The sequence below is a fragment of the Petaurus breviceps genome, unplaced genomic scaffold (assembly GCF_028583685.1).
Source record: "Petaurus breviceps papuanus isolate PSGF00001 unplaced genomic scaffold, PetGlider_PUasm1.0 84, whole genome shotgun sequence".
In the NCBI taxonomy this organism is placed as follows: domain Eukaryota; kingdom Metazoa; phylum Chordata; class Mammalia; order Diprotodontia; family Petauridae; genus Petaurus; species Petaurus breviceps.
This window is the reverse complement of record NW_027186645.1, coordinates 8,398,446-8,421,797: the sequence shown is the minus strand read 5'-3', so window position 1 is coordinate 8,421,797 and position 23,352 is coordinate 8,398,446. Positions and strand designations below refer to the sequence as shown.

Below are 23,352 nucleotides of genomic sequence, written 5' to 3'. Positions count from 1 at the left end.
ATTTTAGAGTTCTTAAAATCCAGCTCCCTCATTTTCTATATGGGGAAACTGAGGTATAGAAAAGTTAAGTGATTTGCCCAGGGTTGATGTTGTTGTTCAGTCATTTCAGCTGTACCTGACTCTTTGTGACCCCATTTGGGGTTTTCCTGGCAAAGATATTTGGAGTGATTTGCCATGTCCTTCTCTAGCTCATTTCACGGATGAGGAAACTGAGGCAAACAGGGTTAGGTGACTTGCCCATGGTGACACAGTCAGATGTGAACTTAGATCTTCCTGACTCCAGATTCTATTCACTTTGCCACCTAAATGCCCAGGGCTTCAAAGCTAGTAAATGTGTGACTCATGATTAAATTCGCTAATATAATCATGCCTGCATGACAGCTTTCTTGATTTGTTTCTGGGACTCCTCATCCATTTATTTCTTCTGATTGAGATCTAACCCAATGTCACTTGTTTTTCTTCTGCCATTGACCCTCATGCAAATGTTCTCTTCTCTTAGTTTCTGGATTTCCTCAAGCCAGTGAGTCTTTTTTTATATGTAACAACTCCAGTTATTTACCTCATAGAGTCAGTCACTCCATTGCTTCCTTTCAGACATGGCAAGTCTCACTGATACCTGATATCAAATTTATCTCCTTGAATTGAGATCGAGTTCACTTTGTTCATTGAGCATACTTGGCACATTTGTGTATAAATAATAATTTGAGCACTCTGGAATTATAATTACCTGCATTTTCCCTAGATTTTACTTCTGGTGAATTACTGAGCCTTTTTCCTGCTAGTCATCTTTTTGTAGTTGTACCTTCTGGTTTCTAGGCTTTCTGACTTAACTCTTTGTGCGTGTGCGTGTGCGTGTGCGTGTTTGTGTGTGTATGTTTGTGTAAAAGCAGTTTTCTTCTTCCCATTCTATTTTCAATTTATACTGATTGTTGATGGTTCTATTTTGTGGCATTATAAATTTTGAATGTGTTTGGCCTTTAATTCAGGGTGAGTGGAAATAAATTGGTATATTAATTCTTATCTCTGTTGTGATGATGCACCTTACTTAATCTTCAATTAAACACAACTTCAAACTGACTAATGTGGCCACATAAAAATAACATGGTTCACTGGCTGAAGGCATCCTTTGTAAGTTTCATTACCTTTCTTTACTTTTGTATGCCAAGGCTTCATTAATTAAAGTCATAAATTTGCCTGAAGACTAATCCAGTGGTGTATTTCATTGTTTATCAGAGAGCTGCTTAGTATTCCTTCAGTTCCACCAATGAAAAGCCATTAAAAGATTCAGTCCGGGAACTTTCTAGCATCGACATGGTTTTTAATACATAGTGTGATTGTCTCAAATTCAGCGAAACTGAAAACAGCCTAGTTGACTGAGTTCTTTTCCTCTTGTGGCATGCACATTGATTGCTTAGTGTAAGGCAGTTCATGCATGTTATGCTGTTGGCATTGGTTTTATTTTAGAAAAAAGCAGCTAGGCATTACTTCTGGAAAAATAGATCAAGAATTAAACACAACTTAAAATTCACTTTCTAGCCATGAATTTTCTGATACTCTTATTCTCTCTTTTATATATTTAAACTTTTCCTTTTTTCTTAGAATGTTTTATTTTCATATTAAATTTACATTGTCTTACCATACTAAGACATCATCCTTTCCCTAACCCTGTTTTCACAGTGAATATAACCCTACTAATTCTTCCTCTGATGCTTCCCTCCTGACTTTGAGGAAGTCTTTTAACATTCCTGGAGCCTGAGATCCATTTTTCTCATCTGTGAAATGAGAAGACTGGACTAAATGGACTTAAAGGTTTCTTCCACCTCTCAATATAAGGTCTTGTGGGATGTTTGAATATTTACCCAGCATACACAGGAGTTCATTATAAATTATTATAAAATTATTAAATAGGTCATTGGGAGGATAACAAATACTTTTTCATTCATTTATGAATTGTATAGGTCATTCCATTAAAAAAAAAACCCTGTTTTAATTGATGATTAGACTATTTCTATCATGAATAAACACGTTTCCTTCTACTTCTTTAATGATACAGCTTGCTTAATTAGGGCTAGGGCAGGCAGAGAGATAATGCTTACTCTGATATCTCTAGGACAGGCACTCAGGAAATTGATGCTTCCTATGCACTTAAAAACCCCCATACTTTATCTACATCATTTACTTTTATTTCCCAGCCATATTCCAATATATACTTCCCTCTCAGTACAATAATTATGGCTTATGTTATCTGCATATGTAATCTTCTAACTTGCCATGGAGAAGCAAAGTGTGTTTCCTCATCTGTTCCCCTGTACTAAGATTGGTCATTACCCTTCAGAGTTCAGTTGCCCTTTGGTATTGCTTTCAATTTACATTATTGTAGGGGCAGCTAGGTGGTGCAGTGAATAGAGCACCAGCCCTGGAGTCTGGAACACCTGAGTTCAAATCCGACCTTAGACACTTAATACATACACACACACACACACACACAAAACCTAGCTGTGTGACCTTGGGCAAGTCACTTAACCCCAATTACCCTCCACTCCCCCCTTCAAAAAGCAAAAAAATAAAATAATAAAAATAAAAGTTTAAAAAATTACATTATTGTAGTTATTGAATATCCTCATCTCTTGCTTGTGTTTACTTTGTGCTAGTTCATGTAAATCTTCCTACACTTTTTGTCATAATTTTTCACCACATTCATATGCCAATTTTCCAGCTATTCATCAGTCAGTGGACAATTGCTTGTTTCCAGTTTTTTTTTTTTTTGCTAGCAAAAATATGCTGCTATGGATATTTCATCCTTAACATTTTTCCCCTGCTCCTAGCTTCTGGTGCCTCCTTCCCCATTCTCTTCATTTGCTTGGAGGTATTTTGTATATAGGAATTACATACATCAATACAGGTATTCAAAAATCTTAGTGCAATGTTAAACTATTAAAGTTTTTGGGACACCCTGTATGTACATATGATCTCCCTTGATAAAAATGTGAGCTCCTTAAGGATAGGGATTATAGTTATTTTCTCTTTGTATCCTCAGTATTTGCTGATACACTAAATAAGAAATGATGGGCAGCTAGATGGTATAGTGGATAGTGTACTGCCCTTGGAACAAGGAAAACTCATCATTATTAGTTCAAAACTGGCCTCAGATACTTACTAGCTTATGTGGCCCTGAGCAAGTCACTTAACCCTGTTTGCCTCAGCTTCTCATCTGTAAAATGAGCTGGAGAAGGAAATGACAAAACATTCCAGGATCTTGGCCAAGAAAACCCTAAATGGGGTCACAAAGAATCAGACACAACTGAAATGACTCAACAACAATAACAGATAAGAAATTATAGTCATTGGTTAGCTCTTTTGCCCTGAAAATCTGTATTGTACTAGACTTCCTTCTAATACTTTCAAGATGACTGGTTGTCAGTATGCCATAGGACTTTATATTGATCCAACTCAACCCCCCCCCAATCCCAGCACACACAATTTTTCATTTTAGTGCCAGTATAAATGTAGCAAATATTTTAAGATGTTTTAGATGATATTTTTAGATAGATACTTCGTCTCTGCTTCTTTTCTGGACTCAGCTACCTGATGAAAACTGTTAAAGATAGTATGTATTAGAGATTTGAGGGATTGTTCATTCATCCCAGACCTGTGGAAATATCAATGTTCAATTGTGTATGTTACATAGCACAAAGCAGAGTTAAGATAGCAAAGGGACCACCTTTTAATTCTCTGTGCACTGTGCAAGAATTTCTCATTTCATACATCATTTACAACTTATTGTAGTGTGGTCCCACAAATTCAGCATGTATATTTTATATAACTTAGGGATATTTATTGTTGTTTTGAAAGTTAAGCATATTTGACAGGAAGCTGATTTTATTGCAGTGTGTTAGAGAACTAATGGAAAATTATGTTCCTTTTTTCCCCCAAAAAGCAAAAGAACAATTAAGTTGGGGAGAAGGGAGAGAAAACTGGTCAGACATCTTGTTGAGAACAATTTCTATTTGAGAACATAAATAGATGAAGAGGGTGTTAAGGGATTCTTCTGTGAACTTGGCAATATCAGCTGCTCTCTACAGAGCATTTCCTGCTTTGTCTAGACGAACTTGGCATGGATTTCATTTGGGGTAGCTGTATATTAGTGACCCACAATGACCCTCCCTCCAGTCTTCTCTTTATGGGGAATATTGCTTTTTCTCTTTCTGCTTCTGTTCAGTCATTTGCATGAAAATCATAATACTTGTCATTGAAGAATTAACCCGGTTTTGCAGTTTATGCCTGATTTAAGTCACAGATCTCAGTCACATAGAAATTAATTGCTTCAGAGACAGTGGTAATATCATTAAAGAGAACAGAAATTTTAAATGAGAAATAGATTATCAAGATGGATTGAATTCTTAAAGAACAAGGATCACAGGATCCTTTATACATAGGAAGACCAAGCTAAAAATGCAAAATAAGAGGTCGTCTCTCTGTCACATTTAAAGAGCATATTTATTGATTTTACTAGGTTTTCAGCTTTTGTATAGGCTAGAAATTCTGGGTTGAGGAAATGAGAATTCTCATAGAGAAGATAACTAACTTTCTGATTCCCAGAGTACCAAGAAACTGTCTCCCCTTACAGGGTACAATGTTTTAGAATAAAAGCCAGGTGGGTTATTCTTCACATTATTACAAATGTTTTATAGGGACAGGGAGATTGGTACTTAACTGTGAAGGTAGGTTTTGGTCTGGTCTCACTTTAACAGCCCCTATGTCAGGAGATAAATGTAAGGAGAGCATGGATATGGGATCATCATAGGAATGGGAACTAAACCTGAGATTTAGTTATTGATCAAACTCTCTGGTGAAGAAACTTTAGAAATGCATGTTGAATATTTCAGTATGGCCCTTAACACTCTTCCTTCTTCCCTAGCTGCTGGGGCCTCCTTCCAATGCCCTCATTACCTTGGATGTTTTCTGTATATAATTAATATATACCTATATTTGAGGTATTCCAAAAGTCTTGTCTGCAGCTTATAGTGTTAAAGAACAATGAGAATTGACGTGATTTGGCCAGAGTCACTTAGATTCAAAGGCTAGATGTGCAACCAGAGCTTCTGCTGGACAACAGTTCTCTATAGGAAAAAACCAAACAAACCCATTTCTGAATTTTTTGTGTACATCTTGCAGTGTGTATTTTCTACATATTTGGGCACATATACATATATATATATATATGTATATGTGTGTATTATATGTATATATGTTTGTATTTTTATTCCATATATTTGCTGAATAATTTTTTGACCTCATCAGGTATCTTGCTCCATATAAACTAGATATTAATTACTCTCAATTCCTCCTTGTAGAAAGTAAGACCATACCTAATGATTATTCAGCAGCTTACTTCAATTAGGAAAAGTATCCTTTACTCCATAACCAAAAAATAGTATTTTGGCCCCATTTAGATTGATTCATTCTGTGCAGCCAAAGTGATTAATATCTATTTTCTATGAGGTCTTAATTTTTCAAATTTTGGTTCAGAATGCTTCCTATAAACTGCAACAAAAGAATAAATTCTTATTCCCAGAATGCACTCAAGCATTTGAATGATTATAGCAGTTAGCTTTGAAAGTCAAATGTGTATAATATTAGCTCTTCATAATGGAAAGATATGCTGTAGAGCCTTTATAACTTTTTTTTTTGTTATTTACTTTGCTCTCATTTGGGCCATCTTTACCCTTGATCTTTTCAGAAACCTCATTCACAGACCAGGAGTACAATTTAGTACTTTGTTATTTGCTAGATTTATTTTTTAAACTTTACTTTAAAGGTTCCCTGTCATTGATGCTATTCTTAATAAGGATTCACTGCTACAAAGGTCAAAATGATTACTGTCTGTAGATCAGGATGATTACTGTATCTGGAAATGTCAAAGATGCACTGTTTGCAATGATCACATTATGTAAATTTTCCATGGATAGAGGTTTGCATAATATTACTGTTTTTAAGCTTTATTGTTGCATGGTTGCTTCTCTTGGCCAAGTCCTGCTATTATCCAGTTTCTCTTTTGAACACTGAGGACCCCTTTTTCTAGCTAACAGTAGAACTTGTGTTGACTATATTTTATGATGTTATTTATGTATATCTAGTATTCTTGATTTTTATACAGCTGGGGTCAGTCTATTTTTTCCCTTAAATTGTTATGCAGGATTTATTAAAAGTCTTAGAGAGGCAGTTTTAAACATGAATAGTTTAAAATCAAGCTAAATCTTTTGGACACCCTGTATAGTAAATAGTACATTGAACCATATTAATATTTTTCAATTTATGCTTGAATTACATATGGGGAGAGATTTCTCAGGGCTCTCATCTCTACAACTCATGGATAACCTTTGTTTCCCCATCTCCTTTTTTTCAAGTTTATTATTAAAAAGATGTTTTTAAAAACCATTTTCTTTTTTTTTTTTGTATGCAATGTGAGACCTAACTTAATTGTTTGCTGTAATAGAAAAGCACAAGCATTTCTCTCAGTCATGTCTGATTCTTTGTGACCCCATATGGGGTTTTCTTGCAAAGGTAATGGAGTGGTTTGCCATTTCTTTGTCCAGCTCATTTTGCAGATGAGGACACTGAGTCAAACAGGGTTAAGGGACTTGCCTAGAATTACATAGCTAGTAAGTGTTTGAGGCCAGAGTTGAACACAAGAAGATGAGTCTTCCTGACTACAGGCCCAGCACTCTATTCACTGTATCACTTAGCTACCCAATCAGAAGCCTAGATGATCTAAAAGTAACAAGTCTTACTCCTGCCCCCACTTCTCAGAAATGAATATTTCTTCCAAATAGCTTTTTTAAAATAAATAACTGCATTTACTTAACATGTTGGTGATAAGAATAAGTAGTATTCTTTCCTCCCCTCCCCAAAAAAACCCTTAACAACAACAAAAACCAATCCAAATAGTTCAGAAGCACTGTGATCACCAGGGGAAATCAATTTAGTATTAAAACTTGGCACATAATGGATAAGCTGAACATTTAGAGTTTACTTTTCCTTTTAATTTAGAGTTTAATTTACTATGCCAACATTTCTTGTAAAATCCACCTAAAATTAAATCCTTCAATGGAATAGTATTTAAGGAAACAGTCAGGTAAAACGTTATTTTGTTCAGTCATATGAATTTTTAGTGTTGATTTGTAAGAAGCCTCAGACAATGGATACTCTTTTCATGATGCTTATCTTTGGAAAAGCCCATCATGAAGATTCTATCTCTTTTAATTTCCTTTTAAATCAGAACACAGCTAATGTTCCTTCAAGTTTAAGAATAGAAACCAAATCCTCCATTCTTCAGACACAACCTTCCTTGGTTTATTAAATAAAAGAACCTTGCTTTGGCTTCCCCCACTCCTGGAATACATTTCCTCTTTACCTCTTCCCTATAGAGTTCTTTTCTTCATTTAAGATGAAATTCAGGAGGCTTTTCCATTAAGACCTTTTAAGACCCTCTAATTGCTAGTACATCCCTTCCTAAAATACCTAGTATTTAACTACTCTTTTATATTTATACTATGTGTGTAGCATATGTCTTATAGGTACATGCTTTCTTTCCTATTAAAATGAAAGCTCATTATAAGAAAGGATTGTTTGGTTCTTTGTATTCACGTTTGCAGTGCCTTGCACCATGTCTGGCTTAATTTAATTTATTATTTTAAATATTTTTATTTATTTAATGTTAAATACTTGTTGATGGATTGATTGAATAATAATTGTAATTACAAAGACCTACTTGAGAAGTGATTTTCATGAAATGCCCAGTAGAGGCTGTTGCTTCAGCTATGTACTTGTCCCCAGATGTGGTGATTTTTTTCCCCCAGTGATCTGTCATTATCCCTTATTTTGCCATTCTCATCTTCTGATCATCACCCACAGCTCAAGAGGAAGAGATTCTCTACTATACTGGGTACCAAGGACCTGGATCCATAGTTCTCACCACCATTGTGTCATTGTGCAGTCTAAAAAATAGCAATAAATCTTCCACTTGGACTAGTATGACAACCAGAAATGATTACAGTTCAGGGCCAGATACATGTCATAGCAAATAGAGTACTGAACTTGGAGTGCGGAATACCTGAATTCAAATCCTTCCTTAAACTGATAGCTGTGTGGCCTTTGGTAAGTCACTTTTGTCTGCCTCAGCATCCCCACCTTTAAAATGAGAGTCATAAAAGAACTCACCTCAAAGGGCTGTAGTAAGGATCAGTTGATCAAATACATAGACAGGACTTGCAAATCTTAAATACGAGTTTTTATTCTTGTTGTTATTACTGTTATGGTGACCTAGCATACAATATAATAGCAGTCCCAAAACCTGCCACTGCCTCATCCCTGGCTGGTGCTTCATTGCTTACACCAGAAAAAAAAATTTTTAATGAGAGTCCTCATTGTTTAGAGGAAACATTTGTTATGGTCATTGTGAAGGTAAATGAGAATTTGAAACCCAGAGAATAAACATGGGAAACTAAGTAATAATATTAACAATACTTAAAATTATTTGAGATATTGTCGATGTGAATGTTTCTTCTAATAATGCAGAGATTTCTCTATATCTTGGTAGTCTCTGTCGATTTCTTCATCCTTATCACAGGATACTTGGGCTGTTCCTCAGATGAAAAACAAAATTTACTGCAAATTTTTATCTTTTAAAAAGCTAATAGGCCTCGCATTCTTTTGGTATAGCCTTTGAGAACCTAGCGTCACATTCACATCATGTTTAGGAACAAAGAACCATATTAATAGAGTAGTGCTTTGCATTTTTCCCGAAATATTTTTACTTATATTAAGGTACTGCTAATGTAGGGAAGTTGGAAGAACCCACTTTTGAAAAGGGACAAGATCAAAGTAGAGAATAGAACAAGCGGGAGGTGGGATAGGAGGGAGGGAAATATAGTCAGTCTTTTACAATGTATCTACTATGTTATTGTTTTGCATAAGCCACACATATACAACCTATACTGAACTGCTTATCTTCCCAGTAAGGGTAGGTGACAAGGGAGGAAGGGAATGAATCTGGAATTCAAAAGTTTTAAAATCAAATGTTTAAATATATGTTTGTGTGTGTGTGTATACTATTATTAATACTATTTTACTTGTAATTGGGAAATAAGATATACAGGCACTGAGGCATAGCGATCCACCATGCCCTACTGGAAAAGTTGAAAGGGGTATGGGAGAAAATATGGGAGAGAGCAGATTGGAGGAGGGAATATCCTGTGAGACTGCTATTTTGGGGAGGTGGGTAGGGGAAAAATGGGGAGAAAATTTGTAACTCAAAATCTGGAGGAAATGAATTATGTAAATCAGAAGTTAATAAAGCATTTGAAAAATGGAAAAAAAAAGATACTGCTAATGTGATGCCACCCAAGTACATCTCTTTATTTCCAATCCTTTTGCACCCAAATATTTCTTGCATCTCTCTCCTCTCTCATCTACCTGTCACTGTCTGTCCATCCTTTTTCCTCTCCTTTCTTCCCCCTTGTCTTCTTTCTGTCCCATCCTCAACACATTGCCATTTTCTCTGATGTATTTTCCTCAACATAGGAAGATGACGTTAATGAATCATTCAAGTTTGAAAGTCAAAGAGTCAAGTGAACAGTTACCAAAAAGCCCATATTTAAGAGGAAGCTTCCAGGGGATTGGTTGACCCTCTTATCCATTAACACTAACACCTTATATAATCGTTGCTACTGTATAGTATGTCTGTAGAGTAAACTGACTGGTCCTATGTTACTTCTTCCTATTCCTTTAACTTTTCTTCATGCCCTATTTCTTCATATCTTAGACATCAGGTTAGCATGAGCTAATGTAGTTTTATTAGCCTTGAGAGTAAGTAATATCCACAGTCCAAGTAACTCAATTCTTCTCAAGCAACTGTTACCGAAGAACTAGATTCTCACTAAGCGACATCATCTTCTTCCTGAGGCTTTCCTCATCCACCCATCATAGTCTGATACTCCTTAGAATGTACCTGCAAGGAGCAAGTAGTGAGAAAGGGTATATGGATTAAGTGTAATTACATCTTGAGTGAATTTGAGTTGACCCACTGGAAGGCAGAAGTAGAAGAGTGTGACATAAGGTGGGGGCATCGTACAGGATTCCAGATCCAGCGTTCTTCTTACCATACTATGACATCAAATTGTTGTTGATCCTTTTCTTCTTGGCTTATATTTTACTGATTCCTAACTACAAGTGACGAAAAAAAGATTATTTAATTTATTTTTAATGTAATTTTTATAATTTGATCTTAACAAGTCAAAAATATGGATTTCGACATGCAAAGTAGAACACATAAAGATGATTGTGTTTGAAACAGAATCTCTTTTCCATACCATTTGCTTTTTAAAAAAACATAATAAATTCACCATGTTCTTTAAAAAATGTCCTTCTTGTTTCTGCTTCCTTTTGAACCACCTTATGTTCTCCTCTGTACAATTTGCAAAAAAGATCTTAATGGATTTTTCCTTTTTTCAGAAGGGGATCACCACTCCTCTTCTTCCCTCACTTCCCTAATAAAAAAGAGTGGGGAAATATTTTGTAACAAATAAACAAAGTTGAGCAAAACAAATCTACACAGTAGTCATGTCCAAAAATACGAGTCCTTTTCTGCACCTTGAATTCATCAGCTTTCTTTCAAAATGTGAGGAATAAACTTCATCATACAACCCCTGGAGATAAATTGCGCATTGCTTTGATCAGAGTTCTTTAGTCTTTCAGAACTGATTTTTCTTTACAATGTCATAGTCATTGTAGAAAGTTCTCCTACTTTTTCTCACTTCACTTTACATCAATTCATACTTTCTAAAATTCTCTGAAATTTTCTCTGACACCACTTTTCATAACACAAGATTTCAGTATCATAAATTGTTCAGCCAGTCTCCAATTGATGGGTACACCTTAGTTTCTGGAACTTCTTTTTACTAATGCAGATCAATTGAATAGTTAAGTGACTAGCTCAGTGTCACACAGGAAGGATCACAGGTAGTGCTTGAACTCTGACATGTCTTTCTGATATCAAACTGGACTTCATATGCTTCTGTGTGTGCGTTTGCATGTGCACTCACAAACTTCCAGTATGTGATATTGCCTCATCGTGGTAATTACTCTGAATTCTCAAAGGCAAAATTCTTTTTTTTCCCCCACAAAAACACTTAAAGAATTTTATTCATAAGCTCCCATTGTTTCATGGTTAACAGTAACAATATCTGTTTACTTTATACTTCACTTAATTTTAAATCCTTAATTATTGATAAATTGTTTAAAGTCTTTGCTTTTAGAACAGTGGCCAGGGCACTGCCTTTCAGGAGGGCAGGAAACAGGGCTATCTGTCCTAGGCCTTTTGAGTAGTTTAATGAGCACTTGTCATGTATGTTGTAGGGGACATTCTTTTTCCTTTTTTTTCTTTTCTTAGTTGATTTATTTATTTTTAGTTTTCAACATTCATTTCCGTAAGTTTTATATTTTCTCCCCTTTCTTCCCCTCTCCTTCCCCAAGACAGCATGCAATCAGATGTAGTCTCTACACGTACATTCCTAATTAAACACATTTTCACATTAATCATGTTGCATAGAAAAATTTTAACAAATGGGAGAAACCATGAGAAAGAAAATAAAACAAAGCAAAAAAAAAGAAAATAGTCTGCTTTTGTTCTGCATTTAGACTCCATAGTTCTTTTTCTCTAGATGTGGATGGCATTTTCCATCACGAGACCTTTGGAATTATTTTAGTCCCTGGCATTGCTGAGAAGGGCTAAGTTTATCAAAATCATTCATTGCACACTGTGGCTGTAACTGTATATAATGTTCTCCTGGTTCTGCTCACTTCACTCAGCATCAGTTCATATAAGTCTTTCCAGGATTTTCTGAAGTCTGCCTGCTCATAATTTCTCATAGCACAATAGTATTCCATTACATTCATATACCACAACTTGTTCAGCCATTCCCCGATTGATGGGCATCCCCTCAATTTCCAGTTCTTGCTCACTGCAAAAAGAGCTGCTATAAATATTTTTGTACATGTGGGTCCTTTTCCCATTTTCGTGATCTCTTTGGGATGCAAGCAGAATTCTTATACCTACAGAAATCTCAGAGAGATCAAACACCTGATCCTGGCAGCCAAGGAGGTCATCTGCAATCTTAAGGATATTGAGTCAGAGTTAGAAAAATTCTTAGAGGTTATTGAGTCCACACCTTTCACTAGATAGATGAAGAAGTCAGTCCCAGAGAGGCTGAGTGACTTGTCTGTGGCCACACTGAAAGTAAATGGCAAAATCAGAATTTGAACCCAATTCCAGTGACTCTAGATCCAGAACTTTTACTACCACACCGTGCTCCAGTTTGTCTGATTCTTTCAAACTGAAAAGGCTTTGAGCTTTGTAACCTCGCAAGCAATAGATTACAAGTCTTAGACTGATGATTAGCTAAGTTAATGAGAGGCTCCTTGCCAGCACGTTGGCTATGAGACAATTATTTGTTACCGCTGGTTACAGAAATTTATGAAGATAGGCTACTGAGGCATGGAGGGGTTCAAGACTCAGCTTTTTGAATTGGATCTTGACTCTAAACTAGAATCATAGACTTAGACCTGGAAAGAACCTCAGAGATCTTCTAGTCTAACCCCCTACTTAACAGATAAGGACATTGAAGTCCATTGACATTAAATAACTAAACTAAATGCTATGTAAGTAGTAAGTACAAGAGTTTGCATTTGAACCCAGTTCTTTCTGAACATCCAACCCTTTCTCTTACTCGATGTTATCTTGAGATTTATACCTTTGACTGATGAAATAATGCATCTTTCTGGGTACAAAAATGCCCCTGAAGTGATCTAAAAGGTCTTTGGGAGGCAGAGAATCACAGAGATGGCTTTGGATGAAGCATCTTGGCTCCATTTTTCCACTCTGTGGACTTGTTGTCAGGCACGTGTTTTATATGTGTCACTACTCTAATACAAATTATTTTGAAATACAGTGACTCTTCCCCCTCCCCCTGAAACCATTTGCTGATTAGTTTTGATGTTCCTGCACCTACTTAAAGAGAAAATGATGAATTGCTGTAACAACTTTAGGTCACCAAATGAATGACAATGATTTTTGTAGCTCACTCAGGTTGAGATAAAAGAATTCCTCCCCTCCCCCCAATTGTTAGGTTATTAAAACTGGAAAAACAAAGAATTACTTGCTTATCTATTATGCAATTTGTTAAGCAAGGATGGTTAATTTATAATAGGTTTGGTAATTACTTGCCACATTTCTCTATATATTAGTTATCTGCTCTTAAATCTACATTCTTTTCCCATTTGAGCCATGTTTGGCTAAGGGATTTGTTATTTGCTATGGTTTAATATATATTGATATTCTTTCTGCCACAGAATATGAGGTAATCTAATAGAAAAAACAGATCCAGATTTGCATTCCAAATCATACAGTGGGGAAATCTGTCTAGACTACTGGAGTTAAAGTAGTGATATTGATTCCACTTTAAAACTCTTCTAAAAAATAGACAAGGTTGGTGTGATCTTGCTTGGCAAGGGCGCTGGCAAGCCCATGGCTTTGTGACATACACGTGATGAACAATTTCAAATTCCAGAATTGCCTGTTGATCCATATATATTAATCTTAGAAGCCTTCATTATGCCATTCTGGCTTGTTAGAAGATAGACAAATGAGAAATTGTTTCACATGTTTCAATCGTACCAATCGCCAATGCTCCCCAAGAAATGTAAAACATAATATTCTGCCTGTGACAATTTTGCCTGGGCTACATTCTTAATAAATAAGTGGTGTAGGTCTGTGATTGGCAGCTAAGAAGGAAGGAGTAAAGTATTCCTTCTAACTGTCAGAAACTTTTGTTAATTGAAATCAAGTTCTTAGATCTTTACAGATGAGCATTTCATGTCCTATTTGGTAAAAACAGTTCTCTTTTTTTTCCCCAGTCTCATTTCTAATTTGATTTCTTGGAAGAAGCTCTAAAAAGTACATTTTCAATCAGTGTTTAGCAACTTTTAAAAAGTAATGTCCCCAGGCTGGGATTCTCTTTGTTGGGAGATAGGATGAAGAAAGGGGCATTGGAAGTGTTACTAATATGATCCTCCCCTCTCTCCGTAGCTTCTAGAGAGAAGCAATCACACCTTGTATTTCTCCAGCCCACATAGCCCAGTTTATATTATGGTATGTGGGGAGGAAGATAATAGGTATTATGGATGTTTGTTAACTGCTAATATGAAGGTAAGGGAGCCAATAGCTGATAACCTGCCTTCTTGTCTTAGATTGTCAATGGCTACTTTTTTTTATTTTTTGCTTTTTGGAGGGCAATTGGGATTAAGTGACTTGCCCAAGGTCACATGGCTAATTTTTGTGTTAAGTGTCTGAGGCCAGATTTGAATTCCGGTCCTCCTGACTCCAGAGCCGGTTCACCACGCCACCTAACCTCCCCGGTCAATGACTACTTCAAATTGAATTCAGTGTCTCTTAGAGTATCTATAACTAGGTTATAGCTGCAGAACCTGGAGTCAGGAATGCTTGAATTTGAATACTCCCTCAGATGGTAGCTATGTGACCTTGTAATGTTAATGGGATTTAAGATCTTCCAGCTCATTAATAGGCCTCACATGGCCCATTAAGGGAAGCTTGCTTAGGGGAGGCTTGCTCATAGGAAGGCTTTCACACCTTTTGCTAATTTCTAGTTAGGTGCTGAGTCACAAGGGTTGTAATGCCTTCTGGCTCTGAGAAGTGTATATATACTCTGAGTTGGTATTTTGCTTTGGGGGCTTGCTTATGAGAAGGATCTTATGATTCCAAGTGGCCCTATGTCCAGAGCTCCTTGACTGCTCAGATATAAAGGCTCTCTCAATACAGGGATTTATGTAAAGTGTATATAGTTGATTCAGGCAGTCAGAGCCCTGTCTGCTGGTCTTCATTTCTCTGCTTGTATTTTCTCTGAAATTCTGGGTGCTGACTTTTCCCTTGAACTAGTGAATGTAATTTTAGAAAGATTATTGTCTTAAACAGCTGTCTTTCCTAGTAAAGCAGATCTAAGAGCCTGTACTAACAGCCATCCTGGGTACACTACTGTGGTTGCTGCTACAGACCTTGGGCAAGTCATTTAACCTCTGCCTTGGATTCAGCATCTGTAAAATGGGAATAATAATACCACCTACCTCCCAAGATTGTTGTGAGAATCAAGTGAGATAACCTGTGTAGAGCAGTTTGTAAAGCTTAAAGTACTGTATAAATTCATGCTGCTGTTACTATAATAGATAATTATATAAATCTATTATTTATTTCTATTTTCACTTGATAAGTACAGATAGACATATATACATGTGTATATATCACCTAGGCCTGTGATTTCATTCATGTGGGGAACTCTAGGTAATTTGCTTCCTCTGCTAATGCAGATCTGTCACCCACTTAGCAGCCGAGTAGTACAGAATTACTTGACCAGGGGTGTGAAGGGATTAAGTGATTTAGCCAGGGCCACACTGTCAGTGTGTGATAGAAGCAGGACTTAATCTTGGCCTTTCTGATTCTGAGACCAGCTCTAAGCACTATACCACACTGTGCCTCTCACTCAAATATATAGAGGAGAAATGAAAAAATAGGCACTAAGCATCTCTTCTCCAAATATTAATTATGTTTATCTTTTAGGTTAAATACTTTAAACCTATAATGCCTTTGCTTCAGAGTAGAGTGCTGTTTGTTTGTTTTTGTCACTTTCTACATTACCAAGGCTTGAAATGGGAAGCGATTAGCTTTCTGTTATGGTGAAGAAAAATGCAATCTTTATCCTTCAATTATGTCATTTAAATAGAGTGTGATGGAATTAGCTTGGCGACATCATTCTGTTTCTGTCAGGGACAATGTTTCTTGTATGGAATGACAGTACTTCCATTTTAGGGGGATATAATCTGGGACTGCAAGCTTCATTTCAGAATCCTTGTAATCAGTATTTTTCATTTCTTTTCTCTTCTTTTTTCCCTTTCCCTTCCTCCCTTCCCCATCCTCATTTCCCCTCCCTGTTCTTGGATGTTCAACCAAGTGTAGAAACTATGCTGTAAAAAAGCATATATTGGTTGCTTCTTCCATGAAAAGAGACCTGGAGGGACACAAGAAAAGATGAAATAAGATATGTAGACTGAGATGTTAAATGTGCCCTTAAAATTTTAGGTCATGTCCAGGGGGAGCCCTAAAGACATTCTAAATATGCTTTAAATATATATCCTTGTATTTTTGCCTTGGAGAGCTGCATGTAGCTCCTACTTGAATTTAACAAATTTATTGGGGGCAGCTAGGTGGCTCAGTAAACAGAGCACTGGCCCTGGAATCAGGAGGACCTGAGTTCAAATCTGGCCTCAGACACTTAACATAAAAACTAGCCTCGTGACCTTGGGTAAGTCACTTGACCCCAATTTCATCCAAAAAGCAAGGTTTATATAACTTTTCCCTGCCCTCATGGTGCTTATACTCTAGAAGGGAAACATAGGATATATACACAAATAACTTTGCATCAAAATAATGACATACCTGAAGAGTGCAAAGAAAATGTTAAATAAGATAAAAGTAATTACTTCTGAGCTCATCTTGAATAACTTGTCATGCCTAAAGTCCTAGGGACAGTCTTCTATAAAAACATAACAACTTGAGAGACTTGAAAGCATCTTGGTAATTCACTGAACTTCTTTTCCCTGTGAATTCTTGGATCAAATTGTAGTGACATAGTTCAGACTTTGTAATGATTGAAGGGTGTTTGAATGCTGACTGGGAGCTCACTGCCTGAGGCAGCTACTTTAGAGTTTCCATTATAAGTACTAACTTATTGAAATTTATTTAGGACTTAAAGTCAGAGGTAGCTGGTGTATTAATTCTTCTTGGGCTCTTTTTATGAATTTTCTCTTTTTAGACATACTTGTGGTATGTATTAATTCATATAGGAAAAATTATTTTAAAGTTAACCTTTTTTTCTTTGAAGAATATGATTTGCCTCCTTAGAAATATCCCAGCGTTTTACTTAGTACATTGGTAATTATGTCAAACATTAATCATGCATTAAAGAAAAATATATGCAAGTTTCAAAGACTGATTAGATAATTATTTCTAAATTAAGTAGGTAAAGATAATTTCAGGATACCACCTATCCAATTCATCCTTCTGCTCACTGCTGCCAGATTAATTTTTTCTAAAGCACAGCCTTGAAAATCTCACCTGCTCCTGCTTGGAAACATTTGATGGATCTTCATTACCTCTATAATAAAGTCCAAACTCCTTAGCCTGGCATGTAGTTCATCACAACTTGCTTCTAACCTGTTTCCCCAAACTTATCTCCCATTATACACTATATGAATACAGCTGTGCATTAATTGTTTTTTTCCTTGTCCTTTCCTTGTCCTTTCCTTGTCCTTTCCTTGTACATGCATTCTTCCTTTCCCTTCCCCCTCCCCCTTCATCATTCCCTTGCCCCTTTCTTCTTCCCTTCTTCCATTCCCCTTTCTGAGAAAGTCCATCTCCTTTTTGGTTTTCCAAATCCTGCCCCTCATTAAAGAACTAGTGAGAACACAGAGGGCATCTATTTTCTCAGTATCATTGCGTACTCTCTTCTACTGTCACAGAGTAAGAGGTCTGTCTATTCCTGAATAAAGCTCATTAATTCTTCTTTGTGTGCCCTTGATCGTACTCCCCTTCTAGCTCTTCAAAGACATTTATCTCATAATTTCATTTTCTCTTGTATCTTCAATCTATCCTGCTCTACTGTGAGGGGCCTGAATGGGACTCTTTCTCATGTACCCATAAACACATAAAAATATAATAAGCAGTTCATCCAATTGCTAAGGGAAAAAATCCCTCCCTGGACCCTTCAGATCACCTAGTTGCTGGTTAATGTTTGGCTGCCTCCCCTTTTTTGCTCTATGTTTGGAATAGTGTTAACCACAACCAGTTCCATAGATGCTGAGCACTTCCTCATCATCTGGTGTTTCCTTGACCCTTTGCTTCCACACCCAGACTCCTACTCAAAGTTCTGTCTCAAAGATAGATCATCAGTCAGCACCACAGCCAGTAGCCTTTTTTCCCATCTTTGTCCTCCTTGATTTCTCTGTAGCATTTGGCACTGTTGATTATGCCTTCTTTTTTTGATGCTCTTTCCTGTTTTGGCCTCAGAGATGTCACATTCTTTTGATTCTTTTCTCACCTTTCTAAAAGTTCCTTCCTTATCTCTCCTGACATTTTTGGACTCTTCCCAACACCTTAAGCTGGTAGCTTGCCAAAGTTCTGTCCTTGACCCACTTCTGTTTTCTCAATACTCTTACTCTTATTGAAAGTAACTGTTTCTTTGTGTGGCATTCAAAGCCCTTCCCATCTGGCCTTGTCTGGTATTCATATACTCCATTTATTCTTTGCTTCAACGAGATTGTTTCTTGAACTTCTTCCATGCCTTTGCTCACATTGTTCCTTGTGTTCAGAAAGTTTTCCCTTTCTCTCTTCACCTAGTACCAATATTCAACATATAGGAGTGGCTCAATAAACATTTGTTCTCTTAATAGAATAGATAACATTTATGTTACTGTGTGCCAGTAACTGGCAACACACTGCTCTCTCATTTGCTCCTCACCACCACCGTGAGAGGTATAGATGGGGAAACTGAGAGAAGCAGGGGTTAAGTGACATCCAGAATCACATGGATTGTATCTGAGGATGGATTTGAACTCGTCTTCCTGACTCCACATCTGTGACTCTTTCTACTCTGCTATCTAGCTATCCCTATTAAACTGAATTCTTCACAGTTTTTACAACTGGATGGGACCTTGGAGATTCAAGCCCCTCATTATATAGACATAGAAACAAAGATCCTGAATGGGATAAGTGACTTACCCAAAGGCACATAGGTAGTAAGTAGCAGGTCCCAAATTTGAACTCAGACTTTTTGATATCAAGTCCAATGTTCTTTTGCATAAAATTAAACCCTCCTTTAATGTCCCTACCTCTAATCCCCCCTTCCTTTTGTTTCCCTGTTGAGTGAAATGTATTTCTATGTTCAGCGTGTGTGTGTTCATCAAATCCATATCACACCAATTGGCACTCTTCTCATTTGCCTGAAGGCAGTGAGGTGGGCAGAGTGAGTTTTACATCCTGACTTGATCAGTAACCATCGTTAGGTAACTGAAAAGAGGAAAGAGAACCCATTCTACCCCACAGTCCATATTTCACTCTTTGTCTGAGTTCCCCCTCATCCCGCCCCCTCCAAAATTTCCAGCTCATGTCTTATGCCTTTGCTTTTGTTTTTTGCTTTCCTAAGTGTGGTAGTGGCAAGCAAGCTATAGCACCCAGGCTGAAGTAAAATAGTCGTTGGTTTTCATGCAGTGCCTCAGGCTGCAAAAGTAGTTGCAGGAACTGGGATGTTGGTGAGTGTGGGGTGAAAAGAAATCAAATGAAACCTCATTTTATTAGCAATCAAAAGGCAGCAGGGCATAGTGTATAGAAAGCCAGCCTCAGACTGGCAAGACCTGGGTTCAAGCCCTTTCTCCTGTCTCTGTAACCCTGGGAAAGTTCATTCCCTGCTCAGTGCTCTGGAATCCCTGTGACTATAAGTGGCAGAGAAAAAGCCACCTTTCCTTGTTAGAAGCATTTTCCTTATCTAGGCAGTAATTCAAGCCCTTGAAATCATAACTCCAGAATAAGTCCCTGTCTCTGTTTCTAGCAACATCTATTGATACTAACAACAGCCATCCAGAGACAGGATTCAACAAAACATAACCAAAAGCATTTCTTCTTCCAGTGTTCCATGCCTCATGCATACTTGTTGCACTCCACCATTTCTTGATACATAAACTATTTAGATGTTTAGGTACTCTGTGAAAGATGGTCATAGGCAGAACTGGAAAGCTGGTGAAAGCCTGTCTTTTCCCTTTCCTGGATTATCCTCGGGTATCCCAAATGTCCTTCTGTTTAGATCCGTCATCATTCCTCTGTCCACATTAAAGTGAGCTCAACTGGTCCTGCCAAGCAGCTACCAGGTTTAGAATTTCCTGACCTCCTTCCTATCATTCCCCAACCCCCATTTCTGTTAAAAAAAGAAATTGTCCATTATGCCAGGGACCTGGTCTGTGTAATAGTTCTTGTTTTGTTTTGTTTTGCTTTGTTTTTGGAGGGCAGTTGGGGTTAAGTGACTTGCCCAAGGTCGTACGGCTAGTAAATGTTAAGTGTCTGAGGCCAGATTTGAACTCAGGCTCTCCTGATTACAGGGCTGGTGCTCTACTCACTGTGCCACTTAGTCATCCCCTGTAATAGCTCTTTATAGGTGCTTAGTGTTGGCAGCTAGGTGGTGCAGTGGATAGAACACCAGGCCTAGAATCAGGAAGATTCACCTTCTTTAGCTCAAATCTTAGCTTCAGATACTTATAGCTCTTTGACCCTGGGCAAGTCCCTTAACCCTCTTTGCCTCACTTTCCTCATCTCTAAAATGAGCTACAAAAGGAAAAGGCAAACCACTCCAGTATTTTTTGCCAAGAAAACCCCCAATAAGGTCATGAAGAGTTGGACAAGACTGAAATAACTGGACAAGAAGTGCTGAATGCATATTGTGGTATACAATGCAAATTGACACAGCAAACTAAGGCAACTCAGTTCTCCTTACTTCAAGTCCTGTGATCCTTCCTCTACCAGACTACTTCCTCTATTAAACTGTTCTGAGTTCATTCATGTGACATGGTTGGGGTGACAAACCTCTGTAACTGTCCAAATGTTTTTAAAGCATACAATCCATCATTCTTGTTTTACCCAACCCAGGAAGCTTAATTACATTTTAACAAGGTTTTTTTTGGAAGCAGAATTATCTTAACCCAAAGGAGTGATGATCAGAGGTAAAATTCCAGGTGCTGTTACCAGGCTGGTGAGGGAATACTTCAGTCAGATGTCTTTTATTACACCTTAACTCATTCTGTACTGTTTTTAGGCATAAACTCAAACCTGGCTCTGAAAGCATGGTACACATTAATCAGTAAAACTGGTGAGAAATATATGTCGTAGGCTCAACTTTATGTTTTGACATAATATGAGGAGGAAAACAATTATTACTTGTAACTCATAGTCAATGTTAGCTCTGGGCCAAGAATGGTAATTAGTTACTTCTAGAAAGCCCTTACTCATTGTACAATGATTGTTCCAGTGTGCTTTGCAGACCATTGGTATAAAGACCCAGGGACCTTCCAGGTGGTCTTTTGCCTAATGTCTTATAAATTATAATATTACAATAACACAAAGTAGCCCTTTTTCTGCCCCAACTGAATTTCTTTCCTTTTTTTATCACGTATCATCCACCCCTGAAAAGTATCTATTCATAAGTAATTTTTATTCCCATTAATTGTGGCAAGTTTATTTTTCTTCTGACAAGTGGAGTAAGTGATCCATCAGTTCTTTTATTTCATTGTGAACTGATTGATTTCTTATGCATTGATATTTTCTGTGACTTTTGTTTTTCTTAGAATTGCCTTCTTTTACTGAAATCTCAATTCTGAATTTGTAAGAACCTAAACCAGCCACCCATTTAAATTTTATTAAGCATTTCTATAGATGATTAAGAAACAGAAGTATTTAAAAAATTAGCCTTGGTGGGGAACCCATCAACTGGGTAATGGTTGAACAAGTTATGGTGTATGAATGTGATGGAATACTGTTGTGCCCCAAAAAATAATGAGCGGGGGGAAGGTTTCAGAGAAACCTGGGAAGAAGTTGTGAACTGATATAATACAGAATGAAATATACAGAATCAGGAGAGCAGTTTATGTAATAACAATATTGTAATAAGCAACTTTCCTAGACTTCGGGACTGTGATCTACATAGTGAGCAACCACAGTACTAGAGAACTCACGATGAAACGTGCTCTTCATGCCATGACGGAAAGTTTATGAGCTCAGAGTATAGATTTAGACATTTTTTTTTAGATATGATCAATATAAGAATTTGTTTTGCTTGGTTGTACATCTTTTTAGTAATGTGTTTGTTTACTTTCTTAGTGGGAGGGGAAGATGGTAGATAGAGAGCAGATTTTCAGTGATTAAAAATAAAACTTAATTTAAAGAAAATACTAAAAAGCTGCATGTGGATCTCTAGTAAGGATAGGCAAATGCTATTTTGTTTCATACTCATTCTTCATTTATTTAATTTCTGGCTATACTCTTAGAAAGTAAAACAATGAAGACATGAATGTCAAATACTTTTCACTTCTCAGAAAGTCATTTCTTTGTACCTTAAAAATATTTTCTCTTTTTTGGATTGTTGACTTGCAAAGTTTATCAACAGAGAAAAAAACTTTTTTTTCAGGTGCTTTGTTGTTGTTCAGTAATGTCTGACTCTTCATGACCCCAAGGACTATACTGTCTATGGGGTTTTCTTGGCAAAGAAAATGGAGTGGTTTGCCATTTCTTCTCCAGTGGATTCGGGCAAGCAAAGGTTAAGTGACTTGCCCAGGGTCACACAGCTATTAAGTGTCTGAGGCCAGATTTGAACTTGGGTCTTTCTGACTCCAGCCCCAGCACTCTATCCACCAAGCCACCTAGATGCCCCCTTTTTTGGTGCTAGCCTAATTTTTATAGAAGCAAGTTTTATATAAAATTCATGCTGTTTATAATGGTATTTACTAAAATTGTTAAGATTGAGAATGAAAAGGTTTGAGAATGAAAGGTATAGAAGAATGAAATAAATAAAGAAATTAAACTAACTTCTTAAAATTGAAAAGTTTTTTTTTCCTTGCTTGCAGTGAAAGGTTTTTTTTGAGACTAAATAGGAATGGTCTGCCAAAGTCTCCAGAGAAGCCTGAAAGACATTGTTCTCTCTTTGTGGTGAGTGTACTTTATTTTCATATGCAAGAAAACTTTTTTTTTCCATTGTACTTACTCAAATGAAATAAACTTGCTTTTATAAGTAGACCACATTGTTCTTGCTTAAGATTGCTAGTTAGCTCATAAATCTCATGAGGATTCAGAAATTTGAGCATTCATATAGTATCAGTTGTAACATCATTCATAATTCAACATTTTTCCCCCTTTTATATGGGTTAAATTGTGTTAGTGACATTAAGAACTGTGAATATTTCTTTGCTACACCAAAATGTTGTTGACCTTTGTTTTGAAGCAAGTAGCCCGTTGATTACTGCTTGAAATCATTCTTTGTTAAAAGGAAACATGTTTGTAGTTACAATTGCATTTATAATATCATTTAATCTCTTTCTCTCTCTCCCCCTCTTTATCTCTACCTAAGTACATATGTATGTATGTATTTCTCTCTCTCTCTCTCTCTCTCTCTCTCTCTCTCTCTCTCTCTCTCT

At 36.8% G+C, this 23,352-nt stretch overlaps 1 protein-coding gene across 1 annotated transcript in view; it reads left to right on the top strand.

Moving 5' to 3' along the window:
• The window catches only part of DOCK4 (dedicator of cytokinesis 4), a 577,420-nt gene that overhangs the window by 288,264 nt on the left and 265,804 nt on the right, over positions 1-23,352 (top strand). Inside the window, exon 9 of the mRNA XM_069107030.1 lies at positions 22,786-22,867. Within this exon, the coding sequence (XP_068963131.1) occupies positions 22,786-22,867 (82 nt within the window). The remainder of the gene's footprint in view (positions 1-22,785; positions 22,868-23,352) is intronic.